Raw genomic sequence first — 14616 nt, 5'->3', positions numbered from 1 at the left:
CTGAATATATTAAATAAAAGTGTTATAAAGTCAATAGTGGTGTGTATGTTATTTGTAATTAAGTTTCCAACCCCACTTTAGTTAAAAGACTACATACAGAGACTTAACAATTTAATTTGCATTTCTTGAGTATATTATATTTTATAAGAAATGTAAGAAAATTGATCTGAATCTGAACCATTAAATATTGTATTTAGATTGTGCTTCAGGTTTTAACATTACTTTACAAACTTAAAGATTCAATGTTAACACAAATACTGTAAATTGAAGTTTGAGATGATTTAATCTGTTAAACACATATTTTTTACTTTCTCTTCCAAAACAAAAGGTTTACTTTACAATATTAAGAATGTGTTAATATTTCATTGATTGACACTTAATTTTATTATTAGGAAAAAGTTCCTCTGCAAAAAACTTTAGTGGAGTCACTTTATTAAAGGTGAAAAATCTGTAAAATAACAGTTTTTCTCTGTAGAAATATTAATGAAACTTTATATAAATTTATTGTTTTTACACTTTATTTGAATTAGGATATTTTACTTTCCGCTGCTGCCAGTCATTTGACCGTTTTTTTTACAGTGTCGAGAATCCAATGATTCAACGATTCAACGATAACTGCGCGTTTTCCCACTGTTTCTATGCTTATCTACCTGTTGTCATGTCTGTCACGAGCACGAGCACGAGCGCACAAACACAAACAAATAGAGAAAGAAAGTTCGCAGACCCGGGGGCAATCTCAACCCAGCGGTGCACAACAAGAACCAGATGCGCCGTTGTGAATCAGTTTCACAACGAGCATCCCGTGACAGACCGGTGCGGGGGGGGGGGGGGGGGGGGGTGGTGGTGGTGGTGTCACGTGGCTCCACGTTAAACCGGGGAGGTTTTTATAGACAGGAGCTGCTCCCAGAAACTTCACCACAGCTCACAGCTCAGCATCAGCGCACACAGGTTGTTTACCTGAAGAGCGAGAAGATGGAAGCTGCGTACAAGAGAGTCAATGGAAACTACGGCCCCGAGGCGGAGACAGACGACCAAGTCATCCGGGTAAATCTGCTTTCTGACTCTGGACATCTTATTATATCTGCTTCATTCATTTATAACTGTCTTTGCATTTTTGCATTTGCTTTTTTTTTTTCCCCCAACACTTTTCTTGTTTTGTTTTCGAGAGCAAATCCATCAACTGATTTGTGTTGTTTTTAGTCATGACATGAGCACTGTGAGCAGAAAAAGCAAATAACTGCATGTAATCTTTCATTTACTGAATCACATCAGTGCAGCAACAGTAACAAAGAAAAGTCATAGCTGGAATTTTCCAGGTACAACAGGAGACAAAGCAGGGAACCGCAAAGGTGCCTCAGTGAATAGAAGGCAAAAACAACAAAGAGCTGATGTCAATGACCAAATGGACAATATGTGCAGTCATAGGTATGACTACTACACAGGTATTTGGACAGATGGATATAAATTTAAAATGTTTATAAAAGCTAGAGATTAAATAATTACTTGATTGATCAATAATTTGATCATTTGCGTTATTTTTCATGCAGAAAAGCCAACTATTATCGAGTTCCAGCTTCTTAAATATGAGGATTTCCTGCCTTTGTTTGTCTAAAATGCTCATTAATTAATTTAATTTGGGGTTTGGGGAAATTGTGTTGTGCAGTTTTCAATATTTTCTGATATTTTGTACAAAAAAAAAACGTTTATTCAGTTAATCAATACTGAAATTAATCATTAGCCGGAGCCCTTGTAAAAGCCCTCTGGTTTTAAACATGAAGAAATTCCTTCACCGTACTCGAGCAGTCAAGACAAACAAAGTATTTAAGGTTTTTTGTCAGTGGATTTGTTTCAAGAAAAAACTTTAAATTTAATAAATAACCGTCCGGGTTGTGCAGGAATTTCTGCATCTGTAAAATATTCTGCTCCTCTGTGACGCACCTGCAGAAAAAAAAAGAAAAAAGTCTGCATGTGTTAATGTTCATTCTCTTATTCGTTAAAAATCCTCTGGTGTGCGGAGCATGTGGTCACGCCAGCGTTACAACCGCTGCCGGGGTCCGCGTCTAAAGGTTAAAGGTGTGAGGGGCTTCAAGCTTTATGATCAGACACCTCAAACGCAGAGTGTCGTGGCTTTCAAATGGATTTCATGCTCTCTCTCTTACATATGGCTGCGCTTAAACACACACACACACACACACACACACACACACACACACACACACACAAGGAGAGCCAAGGCCAAATCAAACAGCAATATAGTGATAAGAAAATCTGAGATTTACGGATCATCTTGATTAGGAAAGTGCAGGTGTGAGGTGATGAAAGCTTAGCGTGGGTTTGTTAGCGTTACGTGTGTGACGATCTAAAAATCCATAAACTTGAGCATAAATCCACATTGAAGCCCTTTGTTTTGAGCCTCTACTCTGTCTCTCTCCACAGAAGAGAAGGGGCTCCATGTACCTGGAGGAGGAGACCAACAAGAAGTCAGAGGTGATCTCCTGCATCTTCTCCCTGAAAGAGGAGGTCGGAGCTTTAGCCAAGGCCCTGCGGCTCTTTGAGGTAAACCCCATTTCTCCAGTAACAGCGCACGAACATGCAGTCGCTCCTTCAGCCCTAACGCTTCTCCCGATCTTCAAGCGATCAGCAGCAAAATTTCTCATGACTGTCATGAGCGCACAGCACGAGACTGTTTTTTTTTATCGGCCATTACTCTTGGTCTGGGCCCACACATAGTTAAAATGACACTTTAATGTCCTCAACCATCATCATTAGATCTATTCTTCCTCTCCAGGCTATGAAATAAGTCGCAGTCGGCCCCAGGTGATGCGGCGCAAACTGCGTTTCTTCAGGATGTTGAGAGCAGAAATTCAAGCAGTTCCTCCTGCAGTTAACAACCAGAGAATGTAGGAATGTTAATTTAGTGCTGGGGTGGTTTTAGTCTTCACGTGGTAAAACTAACTACTCCAGGCTGTGGTCAGAAACACATCTTCAAATGACTAAAACTGACTTGTTTATGGAACCAAACAACAATGTTTTAAATAAAGTTGAAATGCATTTGAATCAGAGGAATCCACAAAACAAATGACAAACAACAGGCTGAATGTTTAAAGGGATAGGTTCAACATTTTGGGAAAAAATACAAGGCTACATGCAGCAGCCAGTTAGCTTAGCTTAGCATAAAGACTGTAAATGGCTGATGTGGCTCAGAAAAAAGCAAATAAAAATCCATGTAGCAGAACCTCTAACTTTTGTTTAATCCTCAGGAAAAATTTATTATATAAAATGTTGAGCAATTTTTTTTTATGACACGATGAGGGGCTCAAGCTTCCTCGGGTCTTTCAGGTTCAAAAAGTTATTGATTAACGTTAAACAAGCTCCACATACAGAAATATTTTAAAGCATTTTGATATTAATATATTGCAGCATCACAAAATCTAGTTTATAATTCTAATAGTCACTACATTTAGTCGTAGCTGAGTTCGGGCAGAAGGGAAGTAGGTTTTATACGTGATTTATCTGTAGTTGTTTTTGTGTAGTTTTCACAACCTTTTTCGACCCTTTGAAGAAGGGAACTAAACAAACTGAGCTTATCTCGGCTGTTTGTGTATCAGTCGTGTGCAAACATGACAGGTGGCTCTTTGATCCACTAACCCAGCTCCTCCAGGTGTCCCGCAGCAATGAAACAGCGAACTGATTGAACTAAGTATAGAGCTGCAACGAATAGTCGATCAATCAGTTAGTCGAGTAACAGAAAATAAATAAGCAACTATTTTGATGATCAATTAATCGTCATTTTTCCAACAAAAAAATGCTAAACTTTCAATTTCTTTTATATCAATTTTTAAATTTTTATCAAGTTTCTCCGGATTTTTTTTGTATTTTCTGACATTTCATAGATAAAACGATTAATCGATGTATCGAGAAATAATGTTAAAACAATATTGATTTTACTAAAGATTAAACAACTCAATAGGATATAAAGTAGTTACAACATTCCCACCATAACCCTCTATAATATTAAAGGGCCACTCCAGCTATTTAGTAATGCACTTTTATAAAGTTGGGAGAAACAGATTAAAAGAAGAACAATAAAGATTGAAGCAACAGAGCTATTCAGAGATATTCTGGCTTTTAGTCGCTAGTATGTGTGTCCTACGTTTCCCATAATGCAACTCAGTAATGTCTTTCATTAATGCCCACATCTTCTAAATGTTACACCTCGACTTTGTAACACAGGCTTTTGATTTGTAAAGTTTTCAACTTAAGACTCAAGTCCGAGTCGAGCGCACCCTGATGACATCACTATGACATCGTTAGGGTTATATTATTGCCCTTTAAAATGCTGCTTACATGGTAAAACTTGAGTGATACGTGAAACGTGAAGTACCTGTTGCACTTCTTTGGAATCTGAATGTTTGCAACCACAAGAGGGTCAACGTATCAGTGTGCGTCATGTGTTTTATTCTGTGTCATCGATCTAAACCACCTGTGTGTACGTGACTGCCTCGAAGTAAACACCAACGGTTTAATCTTCAACATCGCCGCCCTATCAAGATTTGCGTTTGCTCTTCCTCCTGCAGGCGAAGCGCAAAGTATGACTCCCGAACATTTTTCAAGAACACAGTCAAAAAGAAAAACCCCCAAAAAAACATGCAACACAACAACAAAACAAAATGTTTTAGATTAAAGAGAAAAAGTCTTTTCCTCAGTCATGTGGGTTTCTTAAGGGGAGGAGCAGATTGTGAGTGGGTTGACTGTGATCAATACCAAATATGTGCCAAATGCTGTTCACCAAATGCAGCAGCAAACATCAGGATCGTCTTTGAACCTATGAGCTCCCACGTTCCCGATCCTCCCCCTGCTCCACCCCCCCCACCCCCCTTCCTCTGCTCTCCTCTCATTTCCAGACTTTCTGTTTAAATGATCCCCAAACCATCAGCACACCCCTCATACGGCACTGTAACATTAGCTGACCCCCCCCCCCCCCCACCCACCCCGACAACACAGCTCTGAAGAGAACACACTGCACGTTCTCCCTGTTGCTCTCCGACCGTGTGCTAAAGTTTAGCCTAGCAGCCGTGGCACCTATCATGTGCTCGTCGTCAAATCTTGTGAATGTCAAATCTCTGTATTTTATCCAGAAAGCCACAAACCAAAAGCCCACCACGCTGTTTATCCGCCTGAGACTCAAAGCACGCATGTGACACGGCAGCGTGGTTATCATGTGACGAGTCAGAGCCACGGGCCGACCTTGACCTCGCATCTCAGCCGGGGCGACGGAAAGGGTTTAATGTCACCTGCATTGCAGTGGAGGGACGGCTCAGACGGGTACTGAAACCTGACCAAACGGCCCCTACATGTTACTGGGTTTAGGATTAATGGTTGACTATGTTAAGCTACGTTGAAATATTTATGTTATATGTGCAGAAAAAGCACATTTTGGTTCCAAAACTTATATATATAAGTTAAATAAATAAAAATCACCTGACACTGAACAAACTTGACTGTACAAACATATTAGAATTTAAATGTTAATGCAAAGAATGCACAAAATATTAGGAGGCATCTTCTGCAGCCCCTTTTGCACCATGTGTGTCGTAATTCTCTCAAAGTTTAGTCTAATTATTTGTATCTAGACTAAATCTCCTCTTTTGAAACTTAAAACTTAAAAGGGAAATCATTAATGGATAATGGGTTTTACTTGAGCTCACCTCATTAGTTTTTAAAGACCTGTTTTCATAATATATTCAGTGTAAGTCTTAAAAACGGTTTTATGTATCATATTGAATTTATAGGGAATAGCTACAGGAATGAAGGCAAACAACTGAAATTTTCAACTGGAAAACATTGTTGTTTCTCCTTTAATATGTTCAGAAAGCAACAGTAAATCCACTGACTGTGAAAAGATGATATTACATCACAAAGAGCGACTCATCTTCTCTTTCAAATGCCAACCTGGACACTGTCTTTGGTCGTGTCTGGATCACCCCCAGGGGGAAGCGTGGGCCTTAAAAAAATCTGTTATATATCGAATGGGATCCAGATGGGAGAAAACGGGGGGGGGGCTGCTCACGCCCTCCTCTTTACTTAGCCTATGGTAGACAGAGAACAACACACTCCCTCTCCCTCCCCAAAAGTTACATAAACAAAAACACATTTTTGATGGTAATTACGACTTAACGATCACGTTGGACATCGGAATCACGTCCAAACAAAAAAAAAAAAATCTGGAAACTTCCCAAAAGTCCTGTGTTCATGCTGCAGAGTGAGAAATGAGCTAAACACCGGCAGGGCAGGGGGATTTATCTGAACCAGTACAATATGTCCTGAATACCTTTACTATGCAAGTCCTGTCCCTGCAGTTCAGTGTCAGTTTGCAGAGAGAGAGTTCAAGGCAGCTCTTACCCAAGGTCAGAGTGGACTGCACTAAGTCTGATAAATAATAACCATCAATTTAACAACCTCACACCGCCCTCTAGTGGTGGAACAAAGTTATTGCTGCAGCAAAAAATATTTGCACTTGCACTATCTTTGTTTACTTTGAACCTTCTGCCTTCGACAGACGGGAAAATTACCTGAAATATACACAGAGAAGACAAAATAAGTTCTGCAAAAACCAAACAACAAACATCAACTGGGCTCTCACCACAGTCTCCTCTGTGCCTCTGTTCCCTGCAGGACAAGGGCATCAACCTGATGCACATCGAGTCCCGTCCGTCGCGGATGAACAAAGACCAGTACGAGTTCTTCATCAGCGTGGACTCCACCTGCTCCCAGGCCTTGGATGAGGTCATTGACGGCCTGCGCACACAAATCAGCGGCCACGTGCACGAGCTGTCACGCAACAAAGAGAAGGATACAGGTCAGACATTGTGTGTGTAGCTGCAGTGAGGACAAGATAAGCATGAAACCTCGAAATAATACAAACACCAGATGTGTAGAAATGGCAGCTGCACATGCGGTGAGGGGAGAGTTGGAAACGATTGTCTGTGCTTTCAAACACAGGAGGATAATTGTGACATGTCACTCACGTTGCTCATTTCTTACCTCTTCGTGATAATGCTAAACTAATGCTGAACGTACACTTTGCATCACTGTTCATGGATCAAGCAAAACTGTCCTCACATCTCAAATTAAACATCATTTAAAAATAAAAAAAACTGGTCCATTTAGAGTTTATCTCATCTGATGTATCATATTGACCAAATAATAATTTCTTGTCATCAAATAATTGGTTCCAAATTGTTCCTCAACTTTTAGGAGTATTGAAATGTTATTAGATCCTCAGACTCATACCTCAGGGTTTAGTGGATTTTTGATAAAGCTGATGTCACTGATTTATATTTTTAATTAGCAGCTATGCTAGCAGCTCATTGCCAAATGCTAAAAACAGCATGCTAACATGTTTAGCAGGTATAGTTTGGAGATATTTCAGTCTGGGTCAAAGTGGTGGGCCGACACTGCCACCCCCCAGAGGCACACGCAGCTGAAACGATCCATTTATCAACGGAGCACAGTGATGGCTGCTGGCTGGAGGTTTATGAACCCCCCCCCCACCCCCGGCACCCCCCAGCCAGACTTAGTCATGGACAGACAGTGTCGCCGATGAGACTGATGGCCCATCGCCCACATCTAGATCCCCTTTATTAGTTGTTTCCAGAATGACATTAGTTTAGCTACTGAGGACCAACAGGCCTGGCGTGAACAGAGGAGCCCTGTGTCTGGGCCGCACACTAACACGGGGAAGCAGAACATGCCAAGGTCACGGCGGGCTGAGACAGACAGGGCCACCATGGATCATCCTTTGACCCCCACAGAGACACCGAGGTCTACTGGTCAGGGTCAAGTGGACGAGGGGATAGTCGCGGCCTGTTTTGGAGACAGCCTGTTTATAGAGGAGCCTGGCAGGAGCCTATTGTCTTCCCGGGGGCCTCGGGGTAGACCACACTGCACAAATGTAGATTAATGATTGGGCCCCAGTGTTTTTTTTGAGGGTCATAAATCCATATGAACTAGCAGATGCCCCTCGTGTACTGTTCTGTTGAGTGTCAACATGCCACGGCACTGGGGACAAAATCCTATAGGCAAAACATCATCTGCTCGTTCATTTCAGTCACGAATGTCACAATATTCAGGATGTAGTTCACACAGATTTTTAATTGGTCTGTAAAAAATTATAATCTGAGAATAATCTGCAACTAATTTGATAATCAAATGATCATTTGTCCATTTTTAAGATGAAATAAAGAAACAAATGTATCTGTTTTTTACGTCTCCAATATGGAGATTTGCTGCTTTTCTTTTTCTTTTAAATGATTGTAACTCAAATAAACTTTGAACTGATGATCAGACAAAACAAGGCAGTTGAAGACATCACCTAAATCAATGAATCAAAAAAAAAAAATCAGTAGATTAATCAATAATGAAACCAGCCTTTAAAGTGACGTCTGTGTCTTGTTTGTTTGTTGGATTAAAAGTCCAAAATGATTCAGTTTGCAATGATATAAAACAGACAGAAGCATCACTGGGATTAATTAACAGTTGGTATTTTTGTTTGAAAAAATACTGTAGCGATTAAGTAATCATCGAAATAATTAAAATTTTCTGTTGATTATGACTTAATCGGCTAATCTTTTCAGATCTGCACAATATGGGATAGATAAATTAGCACCAACTCAAGCCTAAAATACTTTTATTGTTCTACTAACATTGGAAATTTCCATGATTTCTACATGTTCTTCCCTCTGGACAGTGTTTGTGGAATGAATGCTAAATTGATTTGACCTGAATAAACACTATGTTGAATAAAAACACAAATTATCGATGTTTAATAACTGTTATTATCCTCCAGTGCCATGGTTCCCTAATGACATCCAGGACTTGGACCGATTCGCCAACCAGATCCTCAGTTACGGCTCCGAGCTGGATGCGGATCACCCGGTAAAGACTGACTCATCCATCACTGTCTGTGTGCCACATCCTGCCTCTGCATGTGTGTGTGTGTGTGTGTGTGTGTGTTTGTGTGTGAATACGTGTCCACTCACGCCCACACGTCTTATTAAAGACGGGGGCTGCAGAGATGACAGGCCGCACTCTGCCGTCTATTCTAATGGAAACTATCTAGAAACACAAATTGATGTCATTGCTTTAATTGAGCCCCTATAATTATAGATAATTGCTCCCTTTTGCCACCGCCATTAAAGCAAAATGTATTCATCATAAGCTGAAAAACACTCTACAAAGGCTTCATTTGAATATGTATTTGCGTGCTCTTATTAGAGACGGAGTGCATAATGCTGTCAAAGGCCACAGGGTTTAGCCTGAGCAGAGGATTTCCTCTCTTTGATTTAGCTGAGAGTGGCCAGGCTGCGATCATGAGATCTAACATGGCTTTCCTTTGTGTGTGTGTGTGTGTGTGTGTGTGTGTGTGTGTGTGTGTGTGTGTGTGTGTGTGTGTGTGTGTGTTCAGGGCTTCACAGATCCAGTCTACAGAGCCCGCAGGAAGGAGTTCGCCGACATCGCCTACAACTACAGACAGTAACTCTTCTTGAAAATCTCTTTTTTCCCCCTTTTTGCTTTTTTTTTTTTTACAAAAGTCAAAACAGGAATTTCTTTTAAATATTAATGTGGATTTTCTGGCTGATTTCTGTCCTTCCTTTGCCCCTTTGAAAACGATCATAAACAAATTACAAGAGGCCAACGGTGGAGTTAAAGGACCTTGGTCTTTGTGTGTGTAATTGAAAAGTATTGTTCACAGGCACAACAAAGAGCGTCAAGCTGTGAAACGCATTTACATCGCTGTGTAATACTGACAAACAAGGACGTGATTCTGTGTGGAAATAAAGGGCATTATAAGCTTTTTAAAGGGCAAATCTACATTAAAAAGGTTATAAAAGGTCACAGATATCGATAAAAACATATTTATATACACTGTAAACAATTACAGCTTTTTAAATTTAAAGCCCTTATATGTAAATTTTATTTCTGTGATGAGACAATATTTTGAATATATCTGTTGAAAACAGTTTGTGTATTAGTGCAACAGTCATTTTTGAAACGACCACTAGGAGTCGCCAAAGTCAGAAACGTTCAAATCCTGCACATTGGTGCTTTAACGAGCTGTTCACCACATTAATCCAGTTTTCCTGGTTCTCAAAGGGAAAATACATCTTTATGTGTGTACTTACCCTTCATCACTTTTTACTGTTTATATAGTATTACAGTATATAACTTATTTATTTAATGTTTATTTCTAGGGAAAGTCTAAAGCATAGATCACTGCCAGAGACAGAAGGGTCTTAATACTAACATACAACAACCTCGTGTCTCTGTCCCAGTGGCCAAGTCATCCCTCGAGTGGAGTACACAGCGGAGGAGAAGGCCACGTGGGGCACAGTGTTCAAGGAGCTGAAGACTCTGTACCCGACCCACGCCTGCCGCGAACACAACCGCGTCTTCCCCCTGCTGGAGAAATACTGCGGCTACAGGCAGGACAACATCCCACAGCTGGAGGACGTCTCCCGCTTCCTGCAGTGTAAGTGCTGCGCTGTCATCGACCTACAACATTTATATGTGTTAATGTGTTACACAGTTTAACTCTGTGCTTATGCTGTGATTAATTTTATTGGATTACATGTGAATGTTTTAACAGTCCACAGCAGAGCCTACTTACAACATGTAACTGGTTTCATTTCATAGCTTATACATGTCACTCCTCTTCCTCCTCCCGCCTGCCTCCTAGTCCAGAAACCTCAGGACCGCAATGGAAATGAGTCTAGGATCATATGCAGGATTATGTTCTGTATTTTCATGTATCGAATAAAGTCACATCACTCATCTGACAAGTAGAAGCCAACAGACCTCTCACCTGTTTACAGTAAAAACTATTATGTCCCTTTTACCTTCCTGCCATGATACACTGTATGAAACATTTACTTATTCATTTTGGAAACCTCTCAGTGCCAATGATGGAGTCCAGAATCTATTCAAACACCGTACTTCCTCCCTCCTCCTCCTCCTCCTCCTCCTCCTCTTCCTCCTCCTCCTCCCTCCCTCCTCTCTCTAACCACTGTTACTCAACACAACCAAACACTCACCCTCTTCTTCTTCTTCTCCTTCACCTGTCTGCCCCTCTCCCGCAGCGTGCACAGGTTTCCGGCTCCGCCCGGTGGCCGGCCTGCTCTCGTCCCGGGACTTCCTGGCCGGACTCGCCTTCCGCGTCTTCCATTCCACGCAGTACATCCGTCACGGCTCCAAGCCCACGTACACACCTGAGCCGTGAGTGTTTAGTGTCTGAACCCAATCTGTGAAAGAAGGAAAAATACACAACTTATATATAATTAAAGTGTAATTTTTGTTTCTGACACAGGGACATCTGCCATGAGCTCCTGGGACATGTTCCTTTGTTTGCTGACCCGAGTTTTGCCCAGTTCTCACAGGTAATAAAATGTCCCGTCACAGCGTAATTAAAAGTAATTAAAAACAGCACTTGCTTTATTCAGTTACGTAATCCTGAATATATCCACGTAACGCATGAAATTCTGTAACCTTTTATTTTTCTGAATTATTTGCTTGTATAGGAAATTGGACTCGCCTCCCTTGGTGCTCCTGATGAGTACATTGAGAAACTTGCTACTGTGAGTACTGTGCTACTGTGAGAGAAATAATAACACTATATGAACTTTCTTATTTTTAACTTAGTTGCACTAAGACCAGAATAGGTGATTTCATGTCAAGGACGCCCAGAGAAACTCCTTTTGAAATTATTGTATTTGATGTATTTTTAATATCTGTGTGATTAATTTGGGGATTTTAATTACAAAGTAGGATTAGAGGGTTTTAAAGGGTCTTACAGGGTTGTTTCTCCCAAATAAAAAAAAAAAAGAAAAGAAAGTCTCACTTATCTCTTGTGGCGTCGAGCATCAGGATAGTTAAGGTGCTCCATATTTTAATATTATATAATTAATAATATAACATTCATAATTATGTTTTCATTAGTGTATAACCACATGTTTCTATAGAAGCCCAGAGCGGACAAACCAAACACTGGCTCTAGAGAGAGGCTTTTGCTTTTTTTACATTTCCTGAATGGGGCGAGGGGAGGGGTGTTCGGCTGGGTGCAGTCTGCACCCTCACCACTAGATGCCACTAAATCCTCCACACTGATCCTTTAAAGTGAGACGACGTGACACTATGTTACTTTTGCTGAACGGCGTCCGCAAAGTACAATTCGGAGACAATGAAAAATGCTAAAGCTAAAATGCTAAGCTACTGTAACAGAAGCAAAAGTCAACAAACTGACTCAGTAATGTCCATTATACAGCAATATTTACTTCAAGTTTGTTAGCCTTAGCCACCATAAGCTAATGATTGTACTTTTAATGTGACCTGCTAACGCTGTGATCTCAGTAATCTCTAAAACAGGTGTGTTAAAACCTTTGTGCATTAAACAGAAACTATATGCAGGGAAACGTAGCGCAAGAAAATATATATATTATATTTTTATATAGGTGATCTGACACTGAAGCTCCTTCAGTTTTAGGGTTTGTACATGAGATTGTTGATCAACCATCACTGTCTCTGTGAATTCTTGCCTGGGTTTGTTGCATGAATCATATTTCTGTGATTGTATTATTCATGTCCTCAGGTGTACTGGTTCACTGTGGAGTTTGGCCTGTGTAAGCAGGGCTCAGAGATCAAAGCTTACGGAGCTGGCTTGCTTTCATCGTTTGGAGAGCTGCAGGTAAGGAGAGGAGGGGGGCTGATGCAAGTGTTTGAGTCCGTGAAGACAGGGAAACAATATGTACATCGCTTTTAGTGCTGCCTACCCTCCTGCTGACCCCCCCCACCCCATATCTGTTGTTATAACACGTTCACCTTGTTGCACAACCGCAGCGGTGCAGGCAGTGGGTTAGTGGTCCACTCAGATTCAGGTTTAATGTGTCACTGGGGGAGTCGGCCCGCCAGCCCCGGCGGGGTGTGGGTAAAGTGGTTCACTGGGTAAGTGGGGGCAGAGAGAACGACGAGCATGCTCGTTATTGAGGTCACAAGTTACATCAGCCGCCGTCAGCAGAGGATGTGCACTCTGCCGAGTCACATCAACAGAGAAAGAAGCCGAGCCCCAAATCCTGCTGCACTTCCTGTGTCCTGACGGCCGGGAATAGACACACTCATTGAGAAATTGAAATCCCTGAATATATTCTTTTACGCTGTTTTCTTCCAGTACAGTTTGACAGACAAGCCCAGACTCCAGCCCTTTGACCCCGACAAGACCAGCCTCCAGAAATACCCCATCACAGAGTACCAGCCTGTTTACTTTGTTGCTGAGAGCTTTGAAGACGCCAAAGAGAAAGTGAGGTAAGAAATGTTTTGTTTCTTACTCATATTTTGAAGTGTATCTGTTCCATAACTTTATTTTAACACTCAACCTGTTTAACTTTTGTCTCCACAGGAAATTTGCAGGCACCATCCCCAGGCCTTTCACAGTGCGCTACAACCCCTACACCCAGAGCATCGAAGTGCTGGATAACACCCAGCAGCTCAAGAACCTGGCCGACAGCATTGGTAGTATGTATCACACTCACGTCAGCTATTTTTTGTGCACAAAGCTGAACGACACAATCCCCTTTAATTCGGTTAAATGTATTGATTTTGAAAGCAGTGGTTCTGTTTCTTTTCGCTGCTGCGATTACTGCAAAGAGAAACGCACAACGCTGCATCTCGTCATCAGTGTCGTCACTAGACGGCACTTCCCCTTTATATTATTAAACAACAAGACAGTACAAAAACACTGGTTTATTTTGAATTTTTAGAGCTAAAACTGCAAAAATTATGGAAATGTTTAAAAATATAAATATAAGTTGTGTAGCATGAATGTTTAACTTCTGCCTCCCTGTCCTTTTGACCCTCTCGCCACCTCTCAGATTTATCATGTGACCCCCTTCAGCTCTTAAAAGCTCGTCTACACTCGTGTTATGCTCGTGTTTTAATAAGAAATGAAGCAAAGAATCACAATAAAGGGTTGTTTCTCTTGTTTTTTCTTTTGTTTTAGGTGAAATGGGGAAACTGTGTGAAGCCCTGCGGAAACTAGCGTAACTGCACGTGTAATCTGAAGCATCTTTTTTTCATTGGAACAGTCGTTCATTTATTAGACTGCTGGCCTCTTACTGTTACGCTTAGCATGCCTGCAAATTAGCTCTCTTTGTATTAAAGCAAATATGCAAATCAAATAATGGCTTTATTACTGTTATCCAATTAGTAAGATGCGTTCTCTGTGTATTTTAGTTAAGTGAATAAAGTGTAGCCTGTTGCTAATGCAGGACAATAAGGAATGTCTCTTTAACGACATTATTACAGTATAAATGTATACATGCTTTTCAAAATAAGAGGGTTTTGACAATCAACATCTCCTCTGTGACCTCAATGAATTTAAAACCAAATATGTAAACATACAATTTTGCTTCTAATATAATGCAAGACAACTGCAATAAGTGATTTTTTTTCTATGCATTTCAAGCCTAAAAGTCTATTGAGATCATTTTTGTCACTTAAGCTTTCATTTTGCTGTTTTGTATACGCATGAAATGTGAAATAAATGAATATTTCATCCTCTGGCTCTGT

General features: G+C 40.8%; 1 protein-coding gene across 1 annotated transcript; it reads left to right on the top strand.

Moving 5' to 3' along the window:
• Positions 1-885: 885 nt before the first annotated feature.
• On the top strand, positions 886-14609 carry pah (phenylalanine hydroxylase). Its single transcript, XM_023419382.2, has 13 exons — positions 886-1044; positions 2437-2556; positions 6676-6859; positions 8849-8937; positions 9467-9534; positions 10335-10531; positions 11139-11274; positions 11366-11435; positions 11577-11633; positions 12644-12739; positions 13220-13353; positions 13448-13563; positions 14048-14609. Exons 1-13 carry the CDS (start codon positions 973-975, stop codon positions 14089-14091), a joined length of 1383 nt encoding a protein of 460 aa, XP_023275150.1. The 5' UTR covers positions 886-972; the 3' UTR covers positions 14092-14609.
• Positions 14610-14616: the final 7 nt, after the last annotated feature.

This window comes from Seriola lalandi, unplaced genomic scaffold (genome assembly GCF_002814215.2).
Source record: "Seriola lalandi dorsalis isolate HSWRI2012SDOR001 ecotype SW California unplaced genomic scaffold, Sedor1 jcf7180002054599, whole genome shotgun sequence".
Taxonomy (NCBI): Eukaryota; Metazoa; Chordata; class Actinopteri; order Carangiformes; family Carangidae; genus Seriola; species Seriola lalandi.
The sequence above is the reverse complement of the archived record's forward strand: the minus strand, read 5'-3'. Positions and strand labels throughout refer to the sequence as shown.

Excerpts from the sequence above, each read along its gene's own strand:
- pah (XM_023419382.2), top strand. The coding sequence starts at position 973 with ATGGAAGCTGCGTACAAGAGAGTCAATGGAAACTACGGCCCCGAGGCG. Across the intron at positions 13,354-13,447 it reads GACGCCAAAGAGAAAGTGAG|GAAATTTGCAGGCACCATCC; the intron begins GTAAGAAATGTT and ends TTGTCTCCACAG. Across the intron at positions 13,564-14,047 it reads CCTGGCCGACAGCATTGGTA|GTGAAATGGGGAAACTGTGT; the intron begins GTATGTATCACA and ends CTTTTGTTTTAG.